The sequence below is a fragment of the Oryzias latipes genome, chromosome 21, assembly GCF_053564925.1.
Source record: "Oryzias latipes strain Hd-rR chromosome 21, Olatipes_Hd-rR_3.1".
NCBI classification, from domain to species: Eukaryota; Metazoa; Chordata; class Actinopteri; order Beloniformes; family Adrianichthyidae; genus Oryzias; species Oryzias latipes.
Genome location: NC_136257.1, coordinates 22,520,047 through 22,540,906, shown reverse-complemented (window position 1 = coordinate 22,540,906; position 20,860 = coordinate 22,520,047). Strand labels below are relative to the sequence as shown.

The 20,860-nt window shown below is 40.3% G+C and overlaps 1 protein-coding gene across 1 annotated transcript; it reads left to right on the top strand.

Moving 5' to 3' along the window:
- Positions 1–117: 117 nt before the first annotated feature.
- Positions 118–10,740, top strand: marchf4b (membrane associated ring-CH-type finger 4b). Its single transcript, XM_023951082.2, has 4 exons — positions 118–1,477; positions 7,074–7,229; positions 7,705–7,897; positions 10,135–10,740. Exons 1-4 carry the CDS (start codon positions 1,064–1,066, stop codon positions 10,554–10,556), a joined length of 1,185 nt encoding a protein of 394 aa, XP_023806850.1. The 5' UTR covers positions 118–1,063; the 3' UTR covers positions 10,557–10,740.
- The last annotated feature ends 10,120 nt before the right edge of the window (positions 10,741–20,860 follow it).

The window sequence follows — 20,860 nt, the reverse complement described above, 5'->3', positions numbered from 1 at the left end:
AAAAGTATTTATATTTAACTGCTAATTTACAGATTTTGCAATTTTTTTTTTTAAATCAAATGACCCCCCGATGTTGCTTTGTGTTTGCCCACATTTGTAGTAATGACTTGGCTCCTTGTATCACTGCGCGGTGGTGACGTGTGGTGTCTGGGAGCTGTCCCAGGAATCATGGTGCTGAAGCTGCAGCACCGACTGAGCAGCCAATGATCACAAGGGATTGAGGGCTACGGATTCTTTTCACCTCGAGCAGGACAGTCCGACGATCGTTTCGGATTTTAACGGATGGATTTAGAGCCTGTCTGCCTGCTCCTCGGATATGGTGGTTCTTTATTTGGGAATTATAGCCCCACCGGGACTTTTCATCAAACAGAGCTCGGGCTTAAAATCCATTAATAATGACAACAATTATTAGTCGTAGAGAAATCGGTGTTGCTCGCCAGGTCTAAGGATTCTGCTCCCAAATACGGCACTCTGTCGACTGATTTGGTTTGGTTTGAAAGCCTTAAAAGACGTCGACAGTGTCTGAGGTGCTGATTTACAACGTGGCTGTTTGTCATTTGGATGTGATTCTTGATTATGCAGCTGAGCGTTTGGTTGTGATCCTCCTTGAGTTTATTGTACGACAGGCAGATAGGATTCTTTTCTCCTCCAGTTATTGTGGATCTGAAGGGAGAGCCCATTCAGGTAGTTGATTCTGTAGCATGCAGACTAAGGCCATGAATTGGCAGCAGACACGAAGTGAACAACCCAAGAGCCTTAATACTTGAATGCATATTTTTATTAGTCTAATAACTGACTCCCCAGAAACCAATTATTTTTGTAACTTAATGGCTTCTGACACTTGTTTGCATCAGTTAATTCCTCTTGTTTACACCCCTGCGTAAAATCTAAGAATTGGAAGAGACTCATAAGTGTGCGTAAAAGCTGAAAAGGCGACTTGAGAGCGCGTCCCCGTGCACGCTATTTTATGCTACGACATCCAGATTGCTTATGAGGGGGACACAAAGACTCTACTTCCTCCAGCACCTTTGCGTGGTGCTCTGATCTGCTCGGAGACAGCTCGATGCTGCGCAGCAGGGGTATGCTGAAGAGCCGCTGCTGCGTCCTGCTTGGTGACCTGAGGGTGCTCCTTCTCGGGCCACCGGCACCGCCGACTCCAACCCCCATGAGCGGTGAGGCTTCGGGAAGCCACGAGGCAAGCATCGCCGACAATAACAATACGCTAACGAGGAGCCACCAGGACGCAGGGGACAGGACTGCGTCCTCTGCGGCCGGGGCCACAGGGACATCCGGCGGGGAGCGACCGGTGGAGGGCTGGGTGGACGCTGCAGAGCTGTCAGCAGCCCTGCGTGGCTGCAGCAGCTCATCTGATGATTGCTCAAAGGGGAAGCTGGAGGAGAGGTTCTCCCTCACCAGCTACACTGAAAGTGGCTTCAGGACGCCTGTGTGCAGGATCTGTTTCCAAGGACCAGAGCATGTAAGTCCAGGATAAGATTAACATTTATTTTTTCAAAAGAGTATGGTGGTGTTTACACATGAAGCTTTGTTTTCATTCAGAACAGAAGACTGACACTCATCAATCATCAATCCATTGTTTCCACAAAACAAGCGGCTAGAGTTCCTCCTGCACTCAACCTGGTGCCCCCCCCCCCCCACCCCCCCCCCCAAAAGCACAGCTCCATTCTAAAGATAGTGAAAGACCACAACAAGTATAGCAGATACTCAGAGATGTAGCTCAACCCATTACAGCCAAAGCATTTTATGGATGACAAAATCAAATAATACCTTTCACCGTGTTGCACGCCACAAAAACAGATGAAAAATAATAACCACAGCATGCACCGAACCACAAAAGCACACAGGCAAAACACATCACATTCCTTTTGGGGCACATTGATGATAATGACAGTGTGTCTGTCAGGCGAGAAACATGGGAAATAGGCTGTGGTGATGAAAATATGAAGGCAGAGTGAAGAAGTTGCAAACATTTGTGCCTTTTTTTCCGACAAAACCCAACTGAAGGGGAGTTTCATTTTTAGGTTGAGTCAAGATATAAGGCAGCTGAGGTGAAGAACTTTCATGCAGTTGCTTTCCTGTAAAACTGCAAATCCTTTTAGTTGCATCCCACAGTGTAAATTCTCCCCATGTTTTGTCTGCTAATTACTCCTTCAGTTTTGTGCATCTGTCCACCTCTGAATTTAAACTGTGTAATCACTAGTGATGTTGGTTATGTGATTGTAGAGCAGGGCTTTTTTTCTAGAAATAAAAAAAAATTAAAATCACAGAAAGTGGACACACTGTGTGATGCATACAAATTGGTGTTTTGGAAATTTGCAGCATTTCCACGGGCTCCTCCAGCACATCTTATTAATGCTTCCCTGAGACATTGCAGCAGGTCAATAGCACTTGATCTCATCCTGTCTAATCATTACACACACTTACATCTTTCCTTCCTTCTCCTGTTATCTGCGAGGTGTTGACTTGGGTGGATTCCAGATATGGATCTGCTGAGGTGTAAATGGGTGCAAGAATGAGCTTCCTATTGGAAAGAGAGATGAGTGGACTCTGGTGTTTTGCGGCCAGTGGGGACATTAGCTATCCTCCATTCTCTCTTGGCCTCTGGGACGTCACATAGACCAGGCCAACCAGTATCTGATCTGACAGCCCACCTCCAAAACCCTTCAATCCCTAAGGCTGAGACAGCCAAGATAGAGTAAAGAAGAGAGAGGAAGATAGAGCTTTTCTCAATCCTGCATCCAGGAAAGAGCCTTTAAAATGTGAGAAGGGGCAGCCTTTGAAAAAGGACTATGCTTTGATTTCTTATGACACGACAAATTGAAATAAGTCTGTGTAATCGAATCACTGCCAGTGTTTTTTTGTGCCCCTCTCTATGAGGTATTTTACAGCCATAATTCTCCTGCTTTCAAAAGTGGTTCCATAATAAATATGCTGATTACTGCACATGCTCAGATGGAGGTTTTAGGAGAATGTTGTTGCCTTTACTATATAGCAGATGTGAGGAGAATGACATAAAAATGAGAGAATCTCTCTGATGGAGAAAAAAAACCCTACATTTATTTTTCATCACAAAGTTCGGAATCTGGGACATTTTCATTATTTTTAGAAGGTATCCCTCTACTGCCGTATATGTAAACAAGAAGATTGATATTATTGACCAACAACTAGGGGTGTAGTGATTAACTGACTTAATCGATAAATCAATTTATATTCCTAAGATCCAACCGGATCCATATGTCTAAGGGAATTTGTTAATCGAATCATATCAATCGATCTATACTATTATCAAATCGTTTCAAAAAGCAAAAAATCAACATGTCGACATTTGAAAATACTATTTGGATTGAGGCACTGTAGGTTTATTTTACTATGACGTAAAAACAAGCAAGTGCATCATAGCGGACAACAGACGTGATGGCAGCAGAAAATGATAAAGCCATCATTAAATTCCAATGTGTGGAAACACCTTGAATTTTGCAAATTCATGTGACCAGACAGTGTGGTGGAATGTTGACAATGTTTGGATTGCTTTGATGTGGAAAAATAACAGTGGACTGAACTTTGTGAAACTAAAATGTGAATGGATTTGCCAATAATTCTTGTTTGTTTCTATACATATTTATTTTACACACGAATATCTTGCAAGAAATATAAGGGATCTGGAAAACATCACTGTTTAGTCTCCAGGTATTTATCTCTGAGTCCCACGGTTGAATTTTTGGCTAAAGATGCCCTGGATCAATTTTAAGCCAGTGAATCAGATTGAATCGAATAGTTCAGATTGAACTAGTATTAACTCTTAACCATATTGGCAAACACAAATGATGATATGAATAGAATCGTAAAAATGAATTGTTAATCAACAACTAATATTTTTTTTTAATCAGCAAAACAAATTATTTATTAAGAGTAGAATTAAAACCCTCCGGAGAATCTTAGAAAAAAGTAATAATCAGCCAACTTTAGATTTAAAATAATAAATTCACACATTTTTAAACAATACAGTCACCAATGTGCTCTTTTTAAAGCAACTTCAACAAGAATTATTTAAATTAATTTTGTAAGCTATCATTAGTTGTTGTGCTTTTAGCCTCACCTTGGCCTCTTATAGTTTTTGAGGAAATGTTGATGAAATTGGGAAATATGAGCATTTTTTCTCTGTTCACGAATGTCATTTTTCACTCTTAAGTATTTGCAGAAATAAAGCACTTGTGTGCTTTTGCATGCAGCCTTGAGGGGTCAAATGGTCTTTCTGTGCTACAGTGTGGTGGTACTGCACTTTCTGTGCTCCATTATATCCACTATTGGTGCACTGCCATTTACTGGGACTGAGGAATAACATAGTCACAAAAGAACATATTTTTAAGTTGACTTTGCGCTTATTTAAAACTTTTCATTTACAAAGTTAATTGAGCTATCCTAAATTTACCTTAGACTCATGGTAGAATCATCGGCACATGCAAAATCTGCTGTAGTTTTTCAAATAGTCCCACTCTGAGGAGAAAATTAGGTGGATGTGTCTGACCCAAAGAGATACAGATCACAGAGAAGTTGGAGATCACATTTTTCAGCTACGAGGCAACCACTCTACCACACGAGTCCCTGTTTTTCCTCTTCCTTTTTTATTTCTCACTTTAAGTGTGGACCCAACAGAGCCTCCAAGAGCACCACCGAGGCTCATTATCAGCAGGATGTATCTGAAATGAAATGATTTTAAATCTTCAATTTCATTCTTTGCTGACTTTTTTTGCACTCCTTGAATTTGGTTAAATTTGATAGATAAAGCTGTTTTCAAGATGAATGCACTGTTACGGAGGAAACGCTTGTGGGCCAAATATCACAGACAATTGTGAAAATGATTTTTGCTCCGTTTCTGTTTGAGCTAGTTTATTATACCACAATTTCCCCTTGGTTAGAGTTAATAGAGTTCACTTGCATTGATTCCAGACCCTCATGTGAATGGCCAAGTATAATTTACTTCCATGCCATTATGTACACATTGGGAGTGGATCCAATTTTACGAGGAGAAAATTGGATGTTCTGAGTTGCTTTGGGATAATGTAGCAAAAGAGATGGAATAATTTGACCCAAGCTATCAGGCCTGTCTTCTCAATACATTGCTCTGAAAGTGTATGTTATTGGTTTCTCTTGCTCTCTTCAGCCTCAGTTAGATTGGAGTGATCCATGTTTCAGCTCTTGGCTGCAATCAGCCCCGTCACAGTGAGCGGTCTGAGTCCCACTGGACACGACAGAAGTGTTCTGGTGCTCCTGCCAATACACTCCCACCCTGACCATCTGTAGATTGGCCCTTTCTCCTGTAAATCACAGCATTTTCCGTCTTTTCTTCAAACTGGGGGGATGCTCTATCTGTCTGTCAGCACAAAAATGGAGAAACAATTCAAAAGTTATTACACCTGCCCCCTTTTTCATTTATATTTTCATCTTTTGACTTGTTACATACTGGGGACTGGGGATAATGAATGTTACACTTTTGCTTGGTGGGGAGGGGAAACATTTATAACTTGGTTGGCAGTCTTTTTCCTTTTTTTTAATTTCAAATTTCAAAAGCAGACTAATACATTTTTTCTAAAAGAAAAAGAAGCAAAACACTGCAGAGATTTTAAGTTGCAAAGGTTAAATCAAGATAGAGAGGAAAGTAAAACTTTTTAGTGTAAAGTCTTTTAAAAACGTTTTTTAGCTTTTCCATCAAAGCCATCCGCCTTGAATCATTCTGAATCCCCTTTAAGCTGCCAGAAGGGTATTGAAAAAGACGACCTCTGGCGCTGACCTGTGATGTTTGGCAGCAGATCATTCAGCTCATGCAGGTTGGGGCGTCTATGGATTGGAGCTTGTTTTGGTGCATCCTGTGGATGCTTGATCAGATGAATATCTGAAGAATTCAGGTGTTTGTTCATTTCCTTTGTTGTAGTTCTTCAGCGACACACATTTAAACCTCACCTCTAAAGGTTCCTTCTAACTTTGACACAAAAACAACCTCTGTTTTTCTGAAACCTGAAATCTCCTTTTATGTAATTACACACAAACAAATGAAAATGTGAACAAGAAAATGTATTGAAGCTGTGCGTTACCATAAAAATAACTATTCTGGAATTTCAATGAGGAGAGTTCTTTAGCATCAAAATATTGAATATTTAGTTGTGATACAAAAATGTGCATGAAACAGTTCATAGTGTTTTGGCGGTTAGGCTCTGGGCAGATGACATCTTCATCCTGGTGTGATAATCTTAGACTGAATGGGTAAACACCGGAGCCCAGACGCTGATGGTAGTAGTTCACAACACAGTACTGGTCCAGGTGGAGAATGGGTAGGAGGAGGACCGGCAAAAAGAAAGTAGAGAGAAACATCCATGAATTGAAAAGTAGAAATGTGATTGTGAGCAGCTGGTGGGGAAATTTAGCTATTGGTTTAGAGAAGTGCTTCTCAAGGCCTCCCCTAGGAAAAAAAAATGTTTCGTGCTAAAACTAAAACAGCTACTACAGCCCCCCCCGCCCCCGGTATCCTGGCCCGCCTATTTGAGAAGCACTGGTTTAGAGTAAAGGCTTAATTGATGGGTGGCGTGTAGAGCGAGTGAAGCAAGAACCCAGCTTATCCAGAAGTGAAGTAGATCTTCGTTTTTGAAACTGCGCCAAAGCTTCACTTTTAAGTAAAGGTGTTAATAAAACTCTCTAGATGTGATACATTTAACGGAAGCTTCACTCCAACTTATTAGGCTCCACAGACAGGCCACAGTCTCCTAACAAGTTGTGGCTTTCTTTTATTATTATTTATTATTCCTCACAGCTTAGATTGCTTTTGTTAAATCCTAGAATTGCTCCATCACAATCATAGTAAATGTTATTAAGCCTGTTATCAAAGACAACGCTTTCATTTCATTGCTTGCTTTCCTCTGTATTTCCCTCTGAATTTGTGTTTTTGCCCTTGAGTATCTGTTAAAATTGTAAACAAGTGCAAACGGTGGATTGCTGTGAAAATAAAAGTAATAAAAACCATCAGTGATCTTTTGCATAAAAATGGCTCTTTGTCCCGTCTATAGGGGGAGCTCCTGAGCCCGTGTCGCTGCAGCGGTTCAGTTCGCTGCACCCATCAGCCCTGCCTCATCAAATGGATCAGTGAAAGAGGATCTTGGGCCTGTGAGCTCTGCTACTACAAATATCAGGTCATTGCCATCAGTACAAAGAACCCACTACAGGTGAGTGTTAAGTCAGGTGGAATGTATTACCAGGTGGTAATGAAAGCATTTTAGTCCAAAAACTAAATCCTATTTCATAGGAGTCACACATTACAATCAGCTAGGTATTACACAGTTGAAAGGGTTGATGCGAGTGGAGGATGAACTTGTTGAATTAAAGAAGACTTTTTCCTCTTTGATCCTGAAAAAACAGAAAGATTGGACTTCTTTTCCCTCAGCTTCATCTGCATTTTGACACAGTGGCTTGTATGCATGTGTGCAGGGTGGTGTTATTTCATCTCTCAGAGTCATTAGAAATGTAGAATTTATGTGTTCTATTTCTTTTCCATGGATTCAAAGCCAATTTGTGCTTTTAATTTAATGTAGTAAATATTAAGTCTGGCCAATACCAAACGTTAATGTTTTCAATGATCCTCCTGTGAATGTGGTGTCTGTCTAGATGGCTAAAACCTGGCATGTCTGTGCCTTTTTGCAGTGGCAGACCATCTCCCTGACAGTAATAGAGAAAGTGCAGATAGCAGCAGCCATTCTAGGCTCCCTCTTCCTGATGGCCAGTATTTCCTGGCTGGTTTGGTCATCTTTCAGCCCATCGGCCCGCTGGCAGCGTCAAGATCTGCTTTTCCAGATCTGCTACGGCATGTACGGCTTTATGGACGTCGTCTGCATCGGTAAGGGGTGCTAAACACTGATTTACCAACATTTTTCTAATAGATCAAATGGTCGTGCAGAACGTTTATACAACCCATGAAGGAGAGAGAGAAGTGCTGAATGATTCTAGTCAGCTTGGATTAATCCAGACAAAAAGAAAAAAAGCTTGACAGGCAAACGTAAATGTCACAAGTGTTCAGCAGAGTCAGTTATTATGCTCCAATGCTCTCAACAAATATTTGAGAATGCCACGAACTGTTTACACCAGTGAGAATCAATGTTTCTAATCTATACTGCACGGTCAGCTCCTTCAAGTCAATATTATTTATATGCATTCTCACACACATTGGTTGGTTATTGATTTCAAGCCCAAATGTTTGGTTAATCCTTATAGATACTTTACATTTTAAAAACTTGCATTATTTTTATGTGAAAGGTTTGCAAGGATTGTAACTGCAGCACAGATCTTTAAGATAAAGCTGTACATGTGTACAGACAAGCCTGGAAATTTGCTTGAATTTAAGGAGGAAGAGCAGCATTAGCTGACAATTGTCCCCCTGAATGTGTGGCGGCTCTCATGTTAAAGAAAGTGGCTGCTGCTGGAGCAGACAGCAGGGTTTATAGAAGGAGGAGAGGGATGGTCTCGGTTGGATGGCGAGGATTGATTGTGTGGTCACTAACTCAGCACTTTACGGAGACTCACTTGTCACCTGGTAGACACAATAGAGAGGGCCGCTTTAAAAAAAAGTGGAAACCCTGTTATTAACATAATGATTCCTAAAATTTTACACTAATTAATTTAGCATTTTCTAATTGTAGATTCATTTAATTATCCCTTTTTATATCTGAATTTCGATTCATTTTGAAACATCCAGGACATCCTAAGCCAAACATTCAACCAGTATGACTCAGAGATGAATGCCTGAGAGATAAACAGTGCAGGTGAAATTTTCCACATTTCTTGTATTTTTTACAAGATAATGAAGTGTAATTTAAATATGTATACAAACAAACAAACAAACAAACAAGTAAACAAGAATTAATCGCAAATCCAGTGACATTTCAGTTTAATAAAGTTCAGCCTACTTTTGTTTTTCCACATCATAATAATCCAAACATTGGTAACATTCTAAAACACTGTATTGTCACGTCTTTTCAAAATTCAAAGTTTTTCCACACAGACTGTAATGATGGCTTGATCAATTTTTGCTGCCATCACATGTGTGTTGTTCGCTGCGATGCACTTGGTTGTTTTTATGTCATAGTAAGATAAACCTTCCATACCTCAATCTAAATGGTAGTATTTTTCATATTGATTATAATTGATTTATTTCATTTGAAAACTATTTTAAATTGGTAAATGGCGATTTAATCAACAACTTGCCTCAGACAGATTGATCTGGTTGGATTGTAGGAATGGAAATCTATTAATCGATTAAGTCAATTAACTGTTACACCCCTATTCAGAAGTTTTGAATCTAAATTGAATTAATCCAATGGATTAGTAGTGATGTTTGGCTCCAATAAGCAACCACATTTTAACTCATCTCACAAAGTTTAACCATACATTAAATTTTGCCTTTTTAATAAGAAATAATATAATATTTATCGTATTTCTATGAGATAGCGTAATTAATTAAAATGATTCAAAATTGATAATGATAAAAATGTTATTTTCAACCTCAGGCAAAGTATTCTTATACTTACAAGTGAATTTAAGATTACTACAAACATTGTCCTGATGTGTTTACAAAAGGTAAATTTCCCCCAAAAAATAAAAAAAGTTATTCATTTAACTACATTTATAGCGCTTTCCTTCAGAGAACCTTCTTAATCTTCAGAAAGATTAAGAACAATGCAGTGAAATCTTGAGGTTCAGGTCTCTGTTCTTGTAAATTGACAATTTTCTACTGACTGAGTTCAGTGAACATGAATCAATAAGCAATTTTGGAGAGGGAAAAGATGTTATCGGACATCTGCAGAGACCAGATGCATAGGTTTTATCAACCTAAATCTTCAAATGGAGAGTGTTTTTGTATTAAAAGTTGTTCGATGACTTCACATTTTCAAAGATGAAAAATATTTTGTCTGCGTTCTGCTGCAGTCATCTTGAAAGATGAGTTGTTTTGTTGCTACTGGTCTAATACTTTGCGCTGGCTTGAAAGCTGCGAGTCGGCTTCTGCAGAGATTTGACTCGATGGTGTCATAAAAAGTGCTGCCACAGTGACATTCTTTACTGACACTCTAATCTCCACAGCGCTAATTGTCCACGAGGGACCCTCTGTGTTTCGCATCTTCCATCGCTGGCAGGCTGTGAACCAGCAGTGGAAAGTCCTGAACTATGATAAGTCGTTGGACAGTGATGACCTGAAGGATGTCACAGTGGACAGGACTGGGCCTCAACCAGGCCAGGGTTACCAAACAGGGATAGGAGTCTCCACCTCCACCTCCTCCCTCATGGTGGTGGCCTCCACGGCCGCCGGCTCCACATCTACGACTGTGGTGACGAGCGCCGGAGCGTTTGGAGCCCATGTGGACCCCGGAATTGACATCACAGTGCCAGACCAACACTGTCCGTACAGCATCCTTCATTTACTCAGCCACCTGAGGCAGCCAGAGACCCGCAGCCAACCTAGCAATAGCACAAGAGAGCTGGTCATGAGAGTCACCACAGTCTGATGAGTCAGTTGAGGCCTTATCTCACTTGGAATCTCACTTGGAGGTAAAAGATTTCTACAGCTGACACTTTCAAGGAACTACTGTCTTAAAAGCTTTGGATTAATACAATGTTCTTGGTTATTTTCAAATACATCTCTGATGTCTCTCCATGAACTGAATAAAAGTTGAAGTGGTTTGATTTGCAGGTTGGAGTGGAACATATTTATTTGAATGAATTATGTAGTTTCTTTACAAATTTATTAATACCAAAATTCAGCAAAAGCTTTAAAAGTCAGTAAAAACTTTGACAAATAAACTTTTTGGGGACTTACAAATGCAACATCATGCCTTATTTTTTGTTAGCATACTGTCATTTTTTTCACATTTTCAAAAAATGTTTTCCCCATCTTTCTTCTTCCTGACTTCAAACTTCTTTTGAGGGTTTGTACTTCATGCTTTTTTTATTTATATCAAATGCATGGTTGACAAATTCTTTCTAACGTTTAAAAAAGTAACATTTCAAAGTCTTATGATTTCATTCAAATGAAAAAATGAAAATGAAAAACATCTAGCAAACTGTTACAAGTGCAGAAAAAGCAATCGTAGCGCTGATGTTCACAATTTCCATTTTCCCTTTTTTAAGGCCCATCCAGTACGGTGGAACCGTTCAGTTGAAATGACAGGACATTCAAAGCTCTGGAATGTATTAAAAGGAAGTAGTGATGCCAAAGATTTGGACTTCTCACCCACAAGGTCACAGATTTGTACGGATTGTTATTGCAAAACTTAGAATCTAGCCACAGGGGTTGAATCTAGCCACAGGGGTTGAATCTAGCCACAGGGGTTGCAAGCCAGTAACTTCTGTGCCGGTCCCAAGCCCGGATAAATAGAGAGGGTTGCGTCAGGAAGGGCATCCGGCGTAAAAATTGCCAAAATAACCATGCGAATCATCCACAACACTTTAGACATACCGGATCGGTCGAGGCCCGGGTTAACAACGACCGCCACCGATGCTGTTAACCTACAGGGTGTCGGTGGAAATTTGACTACTGTTGGTCGAAGAAAGAGGGGAGGCAGAAGGGTCCGTTGCCAGAGAGAGAAGGGAAAAGGCAGGAACATAGGTTTGAGAATAGGGACTCTTAACGTTGGCACAATGACAGGGAAAGGCAGAGAGCTGGCAGACATGATGGAGAGAAGGAAGGTAGATGTACTGTGTGTGCAGGAGACAAGGTGGAAGGGCAGCAAGGCACGTAGTATTGGAGGAGGATACAAACTTTTCTATCATGGTGTTGATAGGAAGAGAAACGGGGTAGGAGTGATTCTGAAGGGGGAGTTTGTAAACAGTGTTCTAGAGGTGAAAAGAGTCTCAGACAGGATGATGAGCCTAAAGTTAGAAATTGAAGGGGTGATGGTGAATGTAGTCAGTGGGTATGCGCCACAGGTTGGCTGTGAGTTAGAAGTGAAGGAGAGATTCTGGAGTGAGTTGGATGAGGTCATAGAGAGTTTTCCCAGAGGAGAGAGAGTTGTTATTGGAGCAGACTTTAATGGGCATGTTGGTGAGGGCAACAGAGGTGATGAGGAGGTGATGGGCAGGTTTGGTGTGAAGGAAAGGAATCTGGAGGGACAGATGGTGGTGGACTTTGCGAAGAGGATGGAAATGGCTGTAGTCAACACTTACTTCCAGAAGAGAGAGGAACATAGAGTGACATACAGAAGTGGAGGTAGGAGTACTCAGGTGGACTACATCCTATGTAGACGAGGTCATTTGAGAGAGGTTAATGACTGCAAAGTGGTGGTAGGAGAGAGTGTAGCCAGACAGCACCGCATGGTGGTGTGTAAGATGACTCTGGAGGTCAGGAAGAAGAAGATAGGGAAAACAGAAAAGAAGACCAAGTGGTGGAAGCTACAGAATGAAGAAACTTGTGAGGAATTTAGGCAGAAGTTGAGGCAGGTCCTGGGTGGTCAGGATGAACTTCCAGATGACTGGGAAACTACAGCAGAGATTATCAGGGAAACAGGTAGGAAGGTGCTAGGTGTGTCATCTGGAAAGAGGAAAGACGGTAAAGAGACTTGGTGGTGGAATGAGGAAGTACAGGAATGCGTCCAGAGGAAGAGGTTGGCTAAAAGGAAGTGGGATGTAGAAAGGACTGAGGAAGGTAGACAGGAGTACAAGGAAGCGCAGCGTAGAGTGAAGAGAGAGGTGGCAAAGGCCAAACAGAAAGCTTACGATGAGCTTTATGACAGGTTAGACACAAAGGAAGGAGAGAAGGACTTGTACAGGCTAGCCAGACAGAGAGACAGAGATGGGAAGGACGTGCAACAGATAAGGGCGGTTAAGGACAGAGATGGAAAGGTGCTAACAACCCAAGAGAGTGTACAGAAAAGATGGAAGGAGTATTTTGAGGAGCTGATGAACGAGGAAAATGACAGGGAAAGAAGGGAGGAAGATGTGGTTGTTGTGGAGCAGGAAGTAGCAGAGATTGGAAAGGATGAGGTTAGGAAGGCTCTGAAAAGGATGAAGAGCGGAAAGGCCGTTGGTCCTGATGACGTACCTGTGGAGGTATGGAAGTGCTTAGGAGAGACAGCAGTGGAATTTCTAACAAGGTTGTTCAATAGGATTTTAGAGAGTGAGAAGATGCCTGAGGAATGGAGGAGAAGCGTTCTGGTCCCGATCTTTAAGAACAAGGGTGACATGCAGAACTGCAGCAACTATAGAGGAATAAAGTTGATGAGCCACACAATGAAGCTGTGGGAAAGAGTAGTGGAAGCCAGGCTTAGGAAGAAGGTGGAGATTTGTGAGCAGCAGTATGGTTTCATGCCCCGTAAGAGCACCACTGATGCCATTTTTGCTTTGAGAATGTTGATGGAAAAGTACAGAGAAGGTCAGAAGGAGCTGCATTGTGTGTTCGTAGATTTAGAGAAGGCGTATGACAGGGTGCCGAGGGAGGAGCTGTGGTACTGTATGAGGTCGTCTGGAGTGGCAGAGAAGTATGTCAGAGTAGTTCAGGACATGTATGAGAGAAGTATGACGGTGGTGAGATGTGCTGTAGGTCAGACAGAGGAGTTCAAGGTGGAGGTGGGACTACACCAAGGATCAGCTTTGAGTCCTTTTTTGTTTGCTATGCTGATGGACAGGCTGACAGACGAGGTAAGACAGGAATCTCCCTGGACAATGATGTTTGCGGATGACATTGTAATTTGCAGTGAGAGTAGAGAGCAGGTGGAGGAACAGCTAGAGAGGTGGAGGTTTGCTCTGGAAAGAAGAGGTAGGAAGGTCAGTCGTAGTAAGACAGAATACATGTGTCTGAACGAGAGGGATCAAGGTAGAAGCGTTAGGTTACAGGGGGCTGAGGTGGAGAAGGTGCAGGAGTTTAAGTACTTGGGGTCAACAGTTCAGTGTGATGGGGATTGTGGAAAAGAGGTGAAGAGGCGAGTGCAGGCAGGTTGGAGCGGTTGGAGGAAAGTGTCAGGAGTGTTGTGTGACAGAAGAGTGCCAGCAAGACTCAAAGGAAAGGTGTACAAGACAGTGGTGAGACCAGCTCTGCTCTATGGGTTAGAGACGGTAGCAGTGAGACAGAGACAAGAGGCTGAGATGGAGGTAGCGGAGATGAAGATGTTGAGGTTCTCCTTAGGAGTGACCAGGTTAGACAGGATAAGGAACGAGTACATCAGAGGGACGGCTCACGTTGCCTGTGTTAGCGACAAAGTCAGAGAAGCCAGACTGAGATGGTTTGGACATGTTCAGAGGAGGGATAGTGGATATATTGGTAGAAGGATGTTGGAGATGGAGCTGCCTGGCCGGAGGGCAAGAGGACGGCCAAAGAGGAGATATATGGATGTCTTAACAGAGGACATGAAGTTGGCTAACGTTAGGGTAGAAGATGTTCATGATAGAGTGAGGTGGAAAAGGATGATTCGCTGTGGCGACCCCTGATGGGAAAAGCCGAAAGAGAAAGAAGAGGAGTTATTGCAAAACTTAGTGATCAGGTGTAACCACACAGTGCAGGTTACAGGTTAATATCCCAATTAATCCTTTTTTTAATTCCCTTTTTCATTCTAATATGGGATTTTGTTGGTTATAAAAAAAAAGCCGGGGGGGGGGGGGGGCACGTTCTTCTTTTTAGTGTATATAAAAAGAAGAAAATGGTCTTTTTACGATAATTCCAACATCCTATCTGAACAGTGGAGAGAAGTACTAGTAACAAAAAAAAGTTGGTTCCTTTAATTGTCCCAGCCTGTTTCCTCGATCATGAAAAGACATTTCCATGGTGTCACTTGGAGTCCATTAGGCAGACATTCATATTCACATTTGGCTCACAAAGTTTTTTGCTTGCTCTTGGCTCAAGCCTTTAGATATGCTCTTTGATATTTCTTCATGGCTCTTGGGGAGAAACGCTGTGGAAAAACATGCCTATTGCAGGCTGTGCTAAGTGGGGATGGGTGTTGATACTATTTGTATTTTTTTACCACAAACGGGCAGAAATCTGCATAGCTCCTTCATTGTGCATTATAGTTCGATTTGGATGCAGCATCCCTAAAAAGCATTTTGATTTTTAACATGATCACAGTATTTTTAGGAGCTCTGACCCTAATGCCTTCGAGACTTTTTCCAACATTCAAACACATCATTATCTGAAAGTGCATTTGAAATGAATCACAGGAATACATTTCGGAGAAGCCAAGCCTTAAAAGTATCCCATTTTTCATCATTATTGGTTGGACTGAACGTAGAGGGAGCCTCATGTAACCTCACAGTATCTTTACAACAGCTCTGTCACTTTAACCCTTATGCTATCTTAGATGACCCCACCCTTACATTGACGTGTTCTCCCTACCATGACAAAGTCGGATAAAGGTGGAAACATTTCATGTAATCCATGGACACCAGTGAGGTTCACAAATCATTGAAGAACTGTCTAGTGGGTCTACATGGGTCTAGTGGGTCTACATGACCCAACTCCCAATATTAAAGTGCCTAGGATAGCACAAGGGTTACAGCAAATTTCAAAGCTGCTTTCTGTTAATTCTGTATGTTGGAATAATTATCCTCCAATCTGTCAAATGTTCTGCTTTGCAAACCTGCTGCTGCTCATCACAATCAAATGTCAGGAGCACAATATCTGCACAAAATCAGGGAGTGCCTGGATTTTGCTCTGAATTATTTAAGGCATCAAGTGTTGATATCAATGGGGTGGGGGCTGCTGTGTGGAGCCAACTTCCAAAAGCTGAAAGGTTGCAGAGAGTTCACCGTGAATGCTCTCCTCCGTTTCCTTCACACTTTGTCGTTTCTTTTAAATTCACAGCCACACTCACAACCACAAAATATATCATATGCAAAGAGTGGTTGCACTTGCTGGGCAAATATTTGGAAGTGCTTGCATTTGCTGCAGAGTTTTTACATCACGCTTGTTGAATGTCAAGCTTTTATTATTGTAGGATTTCCGTTTAAATTCCTGGATCCCCCACATTTTTCTGTTTTCTAAATCAATACACTTGGTCAATAACCTTTAAATATCGTGAAAGCAATAAGCAGCTTAACTTTTAACATAAGAACATGTTTTTTAAGTAATACAATTAATTAATTAAAAAAATATTTTTTTTGTTTTTTTTAACCAAATCTTGGCTTTGGAAAACTAAAAACATGCAGTTTATACTTTTTTATAGATTAAAGCACAATATTGACATCTATTTCTTGTAACTCACGTGTTTACTGACGGTTAGTTTAATTATTTTTAACTGATATTAGATTAATTGTTGAGTTTAAGAAGCTAAAAGCTGTGGTGACCTATTTGTTTATTAACTGTTTACATTTCAGTTGAGGGTCAGAGGCTGCTGATGAGGCACTGCTGTTCTCCTGAGGACCACAAATGTTCACACAATGTGAAGTTTAGAATTTGACTTTAAGTAGAGAGCTCCGACAAAACACAAACAGGAAGAAACTTCCAACAGGAACTGTAGAGCAGAGATTATCGCTGTGAAATGAAAGAACAAACCTCCAACTGTGGGTCCAAAACATCATCCGTTACTTCTTGTTACTTTTATGATCTACTTTTACAGGCATCAACTCAAATGAAAAAATGAATGGTAGCTGTCTTCTCTTACCACTGTTGCTGATGAGCTAGTGACCAGTTCTCACAAGTCCCCCCCCCCCCCCCGTGGCTCCTTTAGTCACTGCTTTTCTGAACACAACCACATCTTCATTCCAGTTTTTAGAGTTTATGATAAAAAAGGGGGAAAAAATTGAAGGATCTGTGGTAATTTGGGTATCAGTTTAAAGTTCAAACTTTTGAAATAAGGCAAGGAATATAAGAGTTTGTGTTTTTATATAACTATTATGTTATTAGTATTTATAAATGAGATTATTTAAGTCTGAAATTAGACTTTACAAAAGTAATTTTTATATAACACACTGAACAGGCACTGGCTTGTCTCTTTAGTTTTGAAAGGAAAAAATCTAAACTGTTCAGTAATTTCTCACTTAAAAAGACCTAATTTTGTGGACTGAAACTGCAAACGAAATTCTTGTAAATTGACTTTGAGGATATGAAAGTATTCATATTAATGTGTGTCAGCAGATCAAGAAAAGATGCAGTGATCTTGATCTCCAGGAAATATGGTGAATAAAAAAGAGAGATGTTAGCATCCATTACGGCCTCATTTCACATATTTCACATGATGATAATTGGACCACACTAAGTGGTCAGTTTGAAAATGTTTCTTTGATCCTTTTTGCGGATGAGCATCAACATCCAGTTGAAGATAAAAAAAATCTTTATGAACTGTAGCTACACTACACTTGTACAATTCTTCCTGTAACCTCAGTTGTTTTTAGATTACCACACAATTGATTTATTTGTATATAAATAGCCTTTATTTGTTTCATAGAGCAAACCTTTGACAAATCAACTCAGACTTTGTTTTGCAAGCAGGGATCTAAAAGAAGTTCCATGCAAAACTTCGAACGGATTAAATTATGCTGATTGGTGCGTTTTCACATCAAAGCGGTTCAGCACCAAATGCACCCAAAATACCGTCCTCTACCACCAGGTGATTCCCTGTCAATATGAGCATAGGAACCTCTTGCAAGCATTAGTTTCTCATAGGAAAGGTGAGGGACAGAACACCATACAGAGGTGATGGGGACATAAAGCCCCAGGAAGCACAGAAGTGCTCCATTCAATTGCTTGACCATAGAGCCAAGGCTTCAAGGTTCTTCATTTGCTCCACTGCCCCATTTTAGGTATTTGCATCATACCTAAATGTCTATTTTATGTTCTATAGTCAAATTAACTATCTCAACTTAAAGTCCCACCACATATCCTCTTTTTTATCTATTTTACAAGGGTTTCTTAATTACTATTATGCCATATTTAGCCAAAATAAAAAAAATCATTTTCTAGGACATAGTTTCTGCAGAGCGGCAGTAGTTCATTAGGAATTTGCCTCTGATTTCTGGGCAGCCTGTTGGCATGGAGTAACCCCACCTCCATTTCCCATTATCCCTTTGATTACATGCTCTCCTGCTAGCTTACGGCCCCTCACAGCCCAACCTAACATTAGCGGTGCAACAAAAATGGTGAACAATGTTGGAGCTATCCAGCCGTACAGTTGTAAATAAACTCGGGTGTCAAGGAGTTGGTAAAGATTCAGCCTGTACCTCACAAACTCAAAGGATACAGTGGAAAGAGCGGCTGTCATTCTCCACAACAAATAAGCTTTATGTTATGAAAAATTTTAAATGAAAAAAATAATTAAGTGAAAAGAGAAGACATTCTCTTTGGAATTTTAGTTATTTACACAATTACACATACCTTTTAGAAAACTGTGTTTCTGGTTTTATAAGTTAAACATTTTTGATATCAGATATCAAAATGAACCATAAATCACATTTTTTACCAAACTATTTTTTGCCTAAATCACTGAAGTAGGTAAATTTGACTAATTGATATTTAGTACTTTTTTCTGTAAACTCCAGTACTTAAAAATGGTCAGACATCGCATGTGTGACATGTTTCTGCCAGTCAGGGGTGGTACACTTCAACCTGTTTGTCCCTTTTTCATGCTGCAGTTGTTTTAGCTACAGCGTTTATCTGATCCCAGCAGGCTGCATCTTTTTTAATTGCTCACTCAGCATCCCATCAGAGACATTTTACTACCACCACCACATCGCGCACATGCTCACAAACCCCGCCAGCCCCTTCACACTGATACTCCAGAAACAGCAGCAGTAGCATGTGAGTGGGTCAGCGGTAGTGTAGCTACATGTCTCTAATTAAGCCCCTGATGAGGGACTTCCCGAGTCCGCTGTCTTTGAATGTTGAAGCTCTTTGCAGGCTGATGCATTTGTGTTGATTGGCTTGCTGCCGCAGACTCCAGCAAGTGACCTCATTTGAAGATGTGTCTAAAAAATTGAGCCTCCCAATATGAACGACCCCACCCATGACAAAGATAAAGGTCTGTTTTCTGACCATTTTGCTCCATGCTTTTGAGAAATGGTGACCATATGATGAAAAAGGTTTTCCACAAAGTTTAAGTCCAGAAAACAAGCAATTAATTAATGTTTTGTTTTGGGAGAAAAACAATGCAATTAGATAAAAGCCATTTAAAAGATTACTGGATGGCTGTTTAGCTGCTGTTTTTTTGATAACTGTGATGCATAATTGCATCCCCAAGTTCTCTAATGAAATCTTAGCAATAAAAGCTGCCTTTGATCTCAGCTGCAGCCTCTTACAAATATTTCACCAACGCATATCTGTTCATATCAGAAAAGGCGAGAAGATTTATTCATCTGGACAAAGGACAGTTTAGGATCCTTTAGAGGACACATTCACACCCTTGATCCTTTAGGATATCCATTGAATAAGACACAGAAAGACAAGTGGTTCATTAGTAAGAATCTATCCAAAGAGTATGTCAGGAACCTGTCCTTAGTGACAGAATGAAAAATTAATGTGAGCTTAGCAGCTCTCATAAATTATGAGGACTCTTTTTGCTTGTTTTGTTTGTTTGAGATGAGTTTATGATAAGTTTTTAAATTATTGAAATATGAAAAACCATGTTGATGTGTGAGTCTCACTGTGTATTAAAGGCAGAAAATTAAACACATTCATTTACCGTCTGTAGTTCTACATAAACTATTAGGCTACATGAAGAAAACAGATTTTGCAGAGAAGCTTGTTTATCATAGTGGACTAAAAGAAAATATAATAAACAATACAACTTATTCATCCCATTGCTTATCTGAATCATTTACATCCATGGAATGTTTATTTCAATTGTCAAAATCTATGCAATAAGGCCAGATTCTATGAGCATTTATTCAACATATTTCATCAAAAAAGTACACATCTGTTGTATAGGACTTGTAAAAACCATAGGCATATTAATGAAATGAAGTCAAACTAACGAGACAGAGGAGGAACAAAAGCAGGATGATGATCTGGCTACAGAGGACTAAAACCTGGGGGCGATATTTGTACACATGAAGAGGTAATTAACAAAGGAGAGGCAGCTGGGCTGATTGGAACCACAAACCAGGTGTGACAGAAAACAGAACAGGAAGCAGCTGAACAGAACAAAACGTCATTTATATGGATGCACATAATCACAGCTCAGGAGCTGCTGATATCAATTAGCATTAAAATTCAAAAGAAGAGCAACCCAACAAATTTAACTAGAAGGAAAAAGAACACAAACGTCTAAAATGGAGTGTCGTGAGATGTTTTGTGTGAGAGTCAGAATTATAGCAGTAGGGTTCTGCCAGCTTGCGCCAGTTTAGACCGGTTGGAATCACAATAACAATATTGTGATCCCAATGAGACAAAAGTACATGTTCTGTTCTTTAGCTCATCTGGTCAGTTTAGGGATGATATTCTAAATGTTGCCAGACTAAAACTTTTTTTAGGCTTGAAGATACAAATTTAGGACTGCCCAATTCTGGTCCTTGAGAGCTACGACCCTGCCTGTTTTCCAGTTCTCTCTTTACGACTTTTTGCAAATTTAGGCTATTCAGTGTCATGAAAAGGAATTGTGAGTTTATGTCCCTTCTGCCTGTGTTTAAAGTGCAGATTTTGAGAAGTAAGTTTCTTAACATCAGTTTAATAAAATAAAAAAAACCTCCTGGATAAAAAAAAAAAAAGTAGGACCTCAGCTAACTTCTAACAAGTTGAGCTCAAGGTCAGAGCATGTATTACTTAAAAAAGGCAAAAAATCAGGGGTTTGACCCTATGGGCCACACTGAGTATGACAGATGTGTAACAGTCAGTAAAAAAGAAAAAAAATAGATTAACTACTCTTTGTTTGTCAGTATAAAAACAATTTGTTTA

Excerpts from the sequence above, each read along its gene's own strand:
- marchf4b (XM_023951082.2), top strand. The coding sequence starts at position 1,064 with ATGCTGCGCAGCAGGGGTATGCTGAAGAGCCGCTGCTGCGTCCTGCTT. Across the intron at positions 1,478-7,073 it reads GTTTCCAAGGACCAGAGCAT|GGGGAGCTCCTGAGCCCGTG; the intron begins GTAAGTCCAGGA and ends TCCCGTCTATAG. Across the intron at positions 7,898-10,134 it reads TATGGACGTCGTCTGCATCG|CGCTAATTGTCCACGAGGGA; the intron begins GTAAGGGGTGCT and ends TAATCTCCACAG.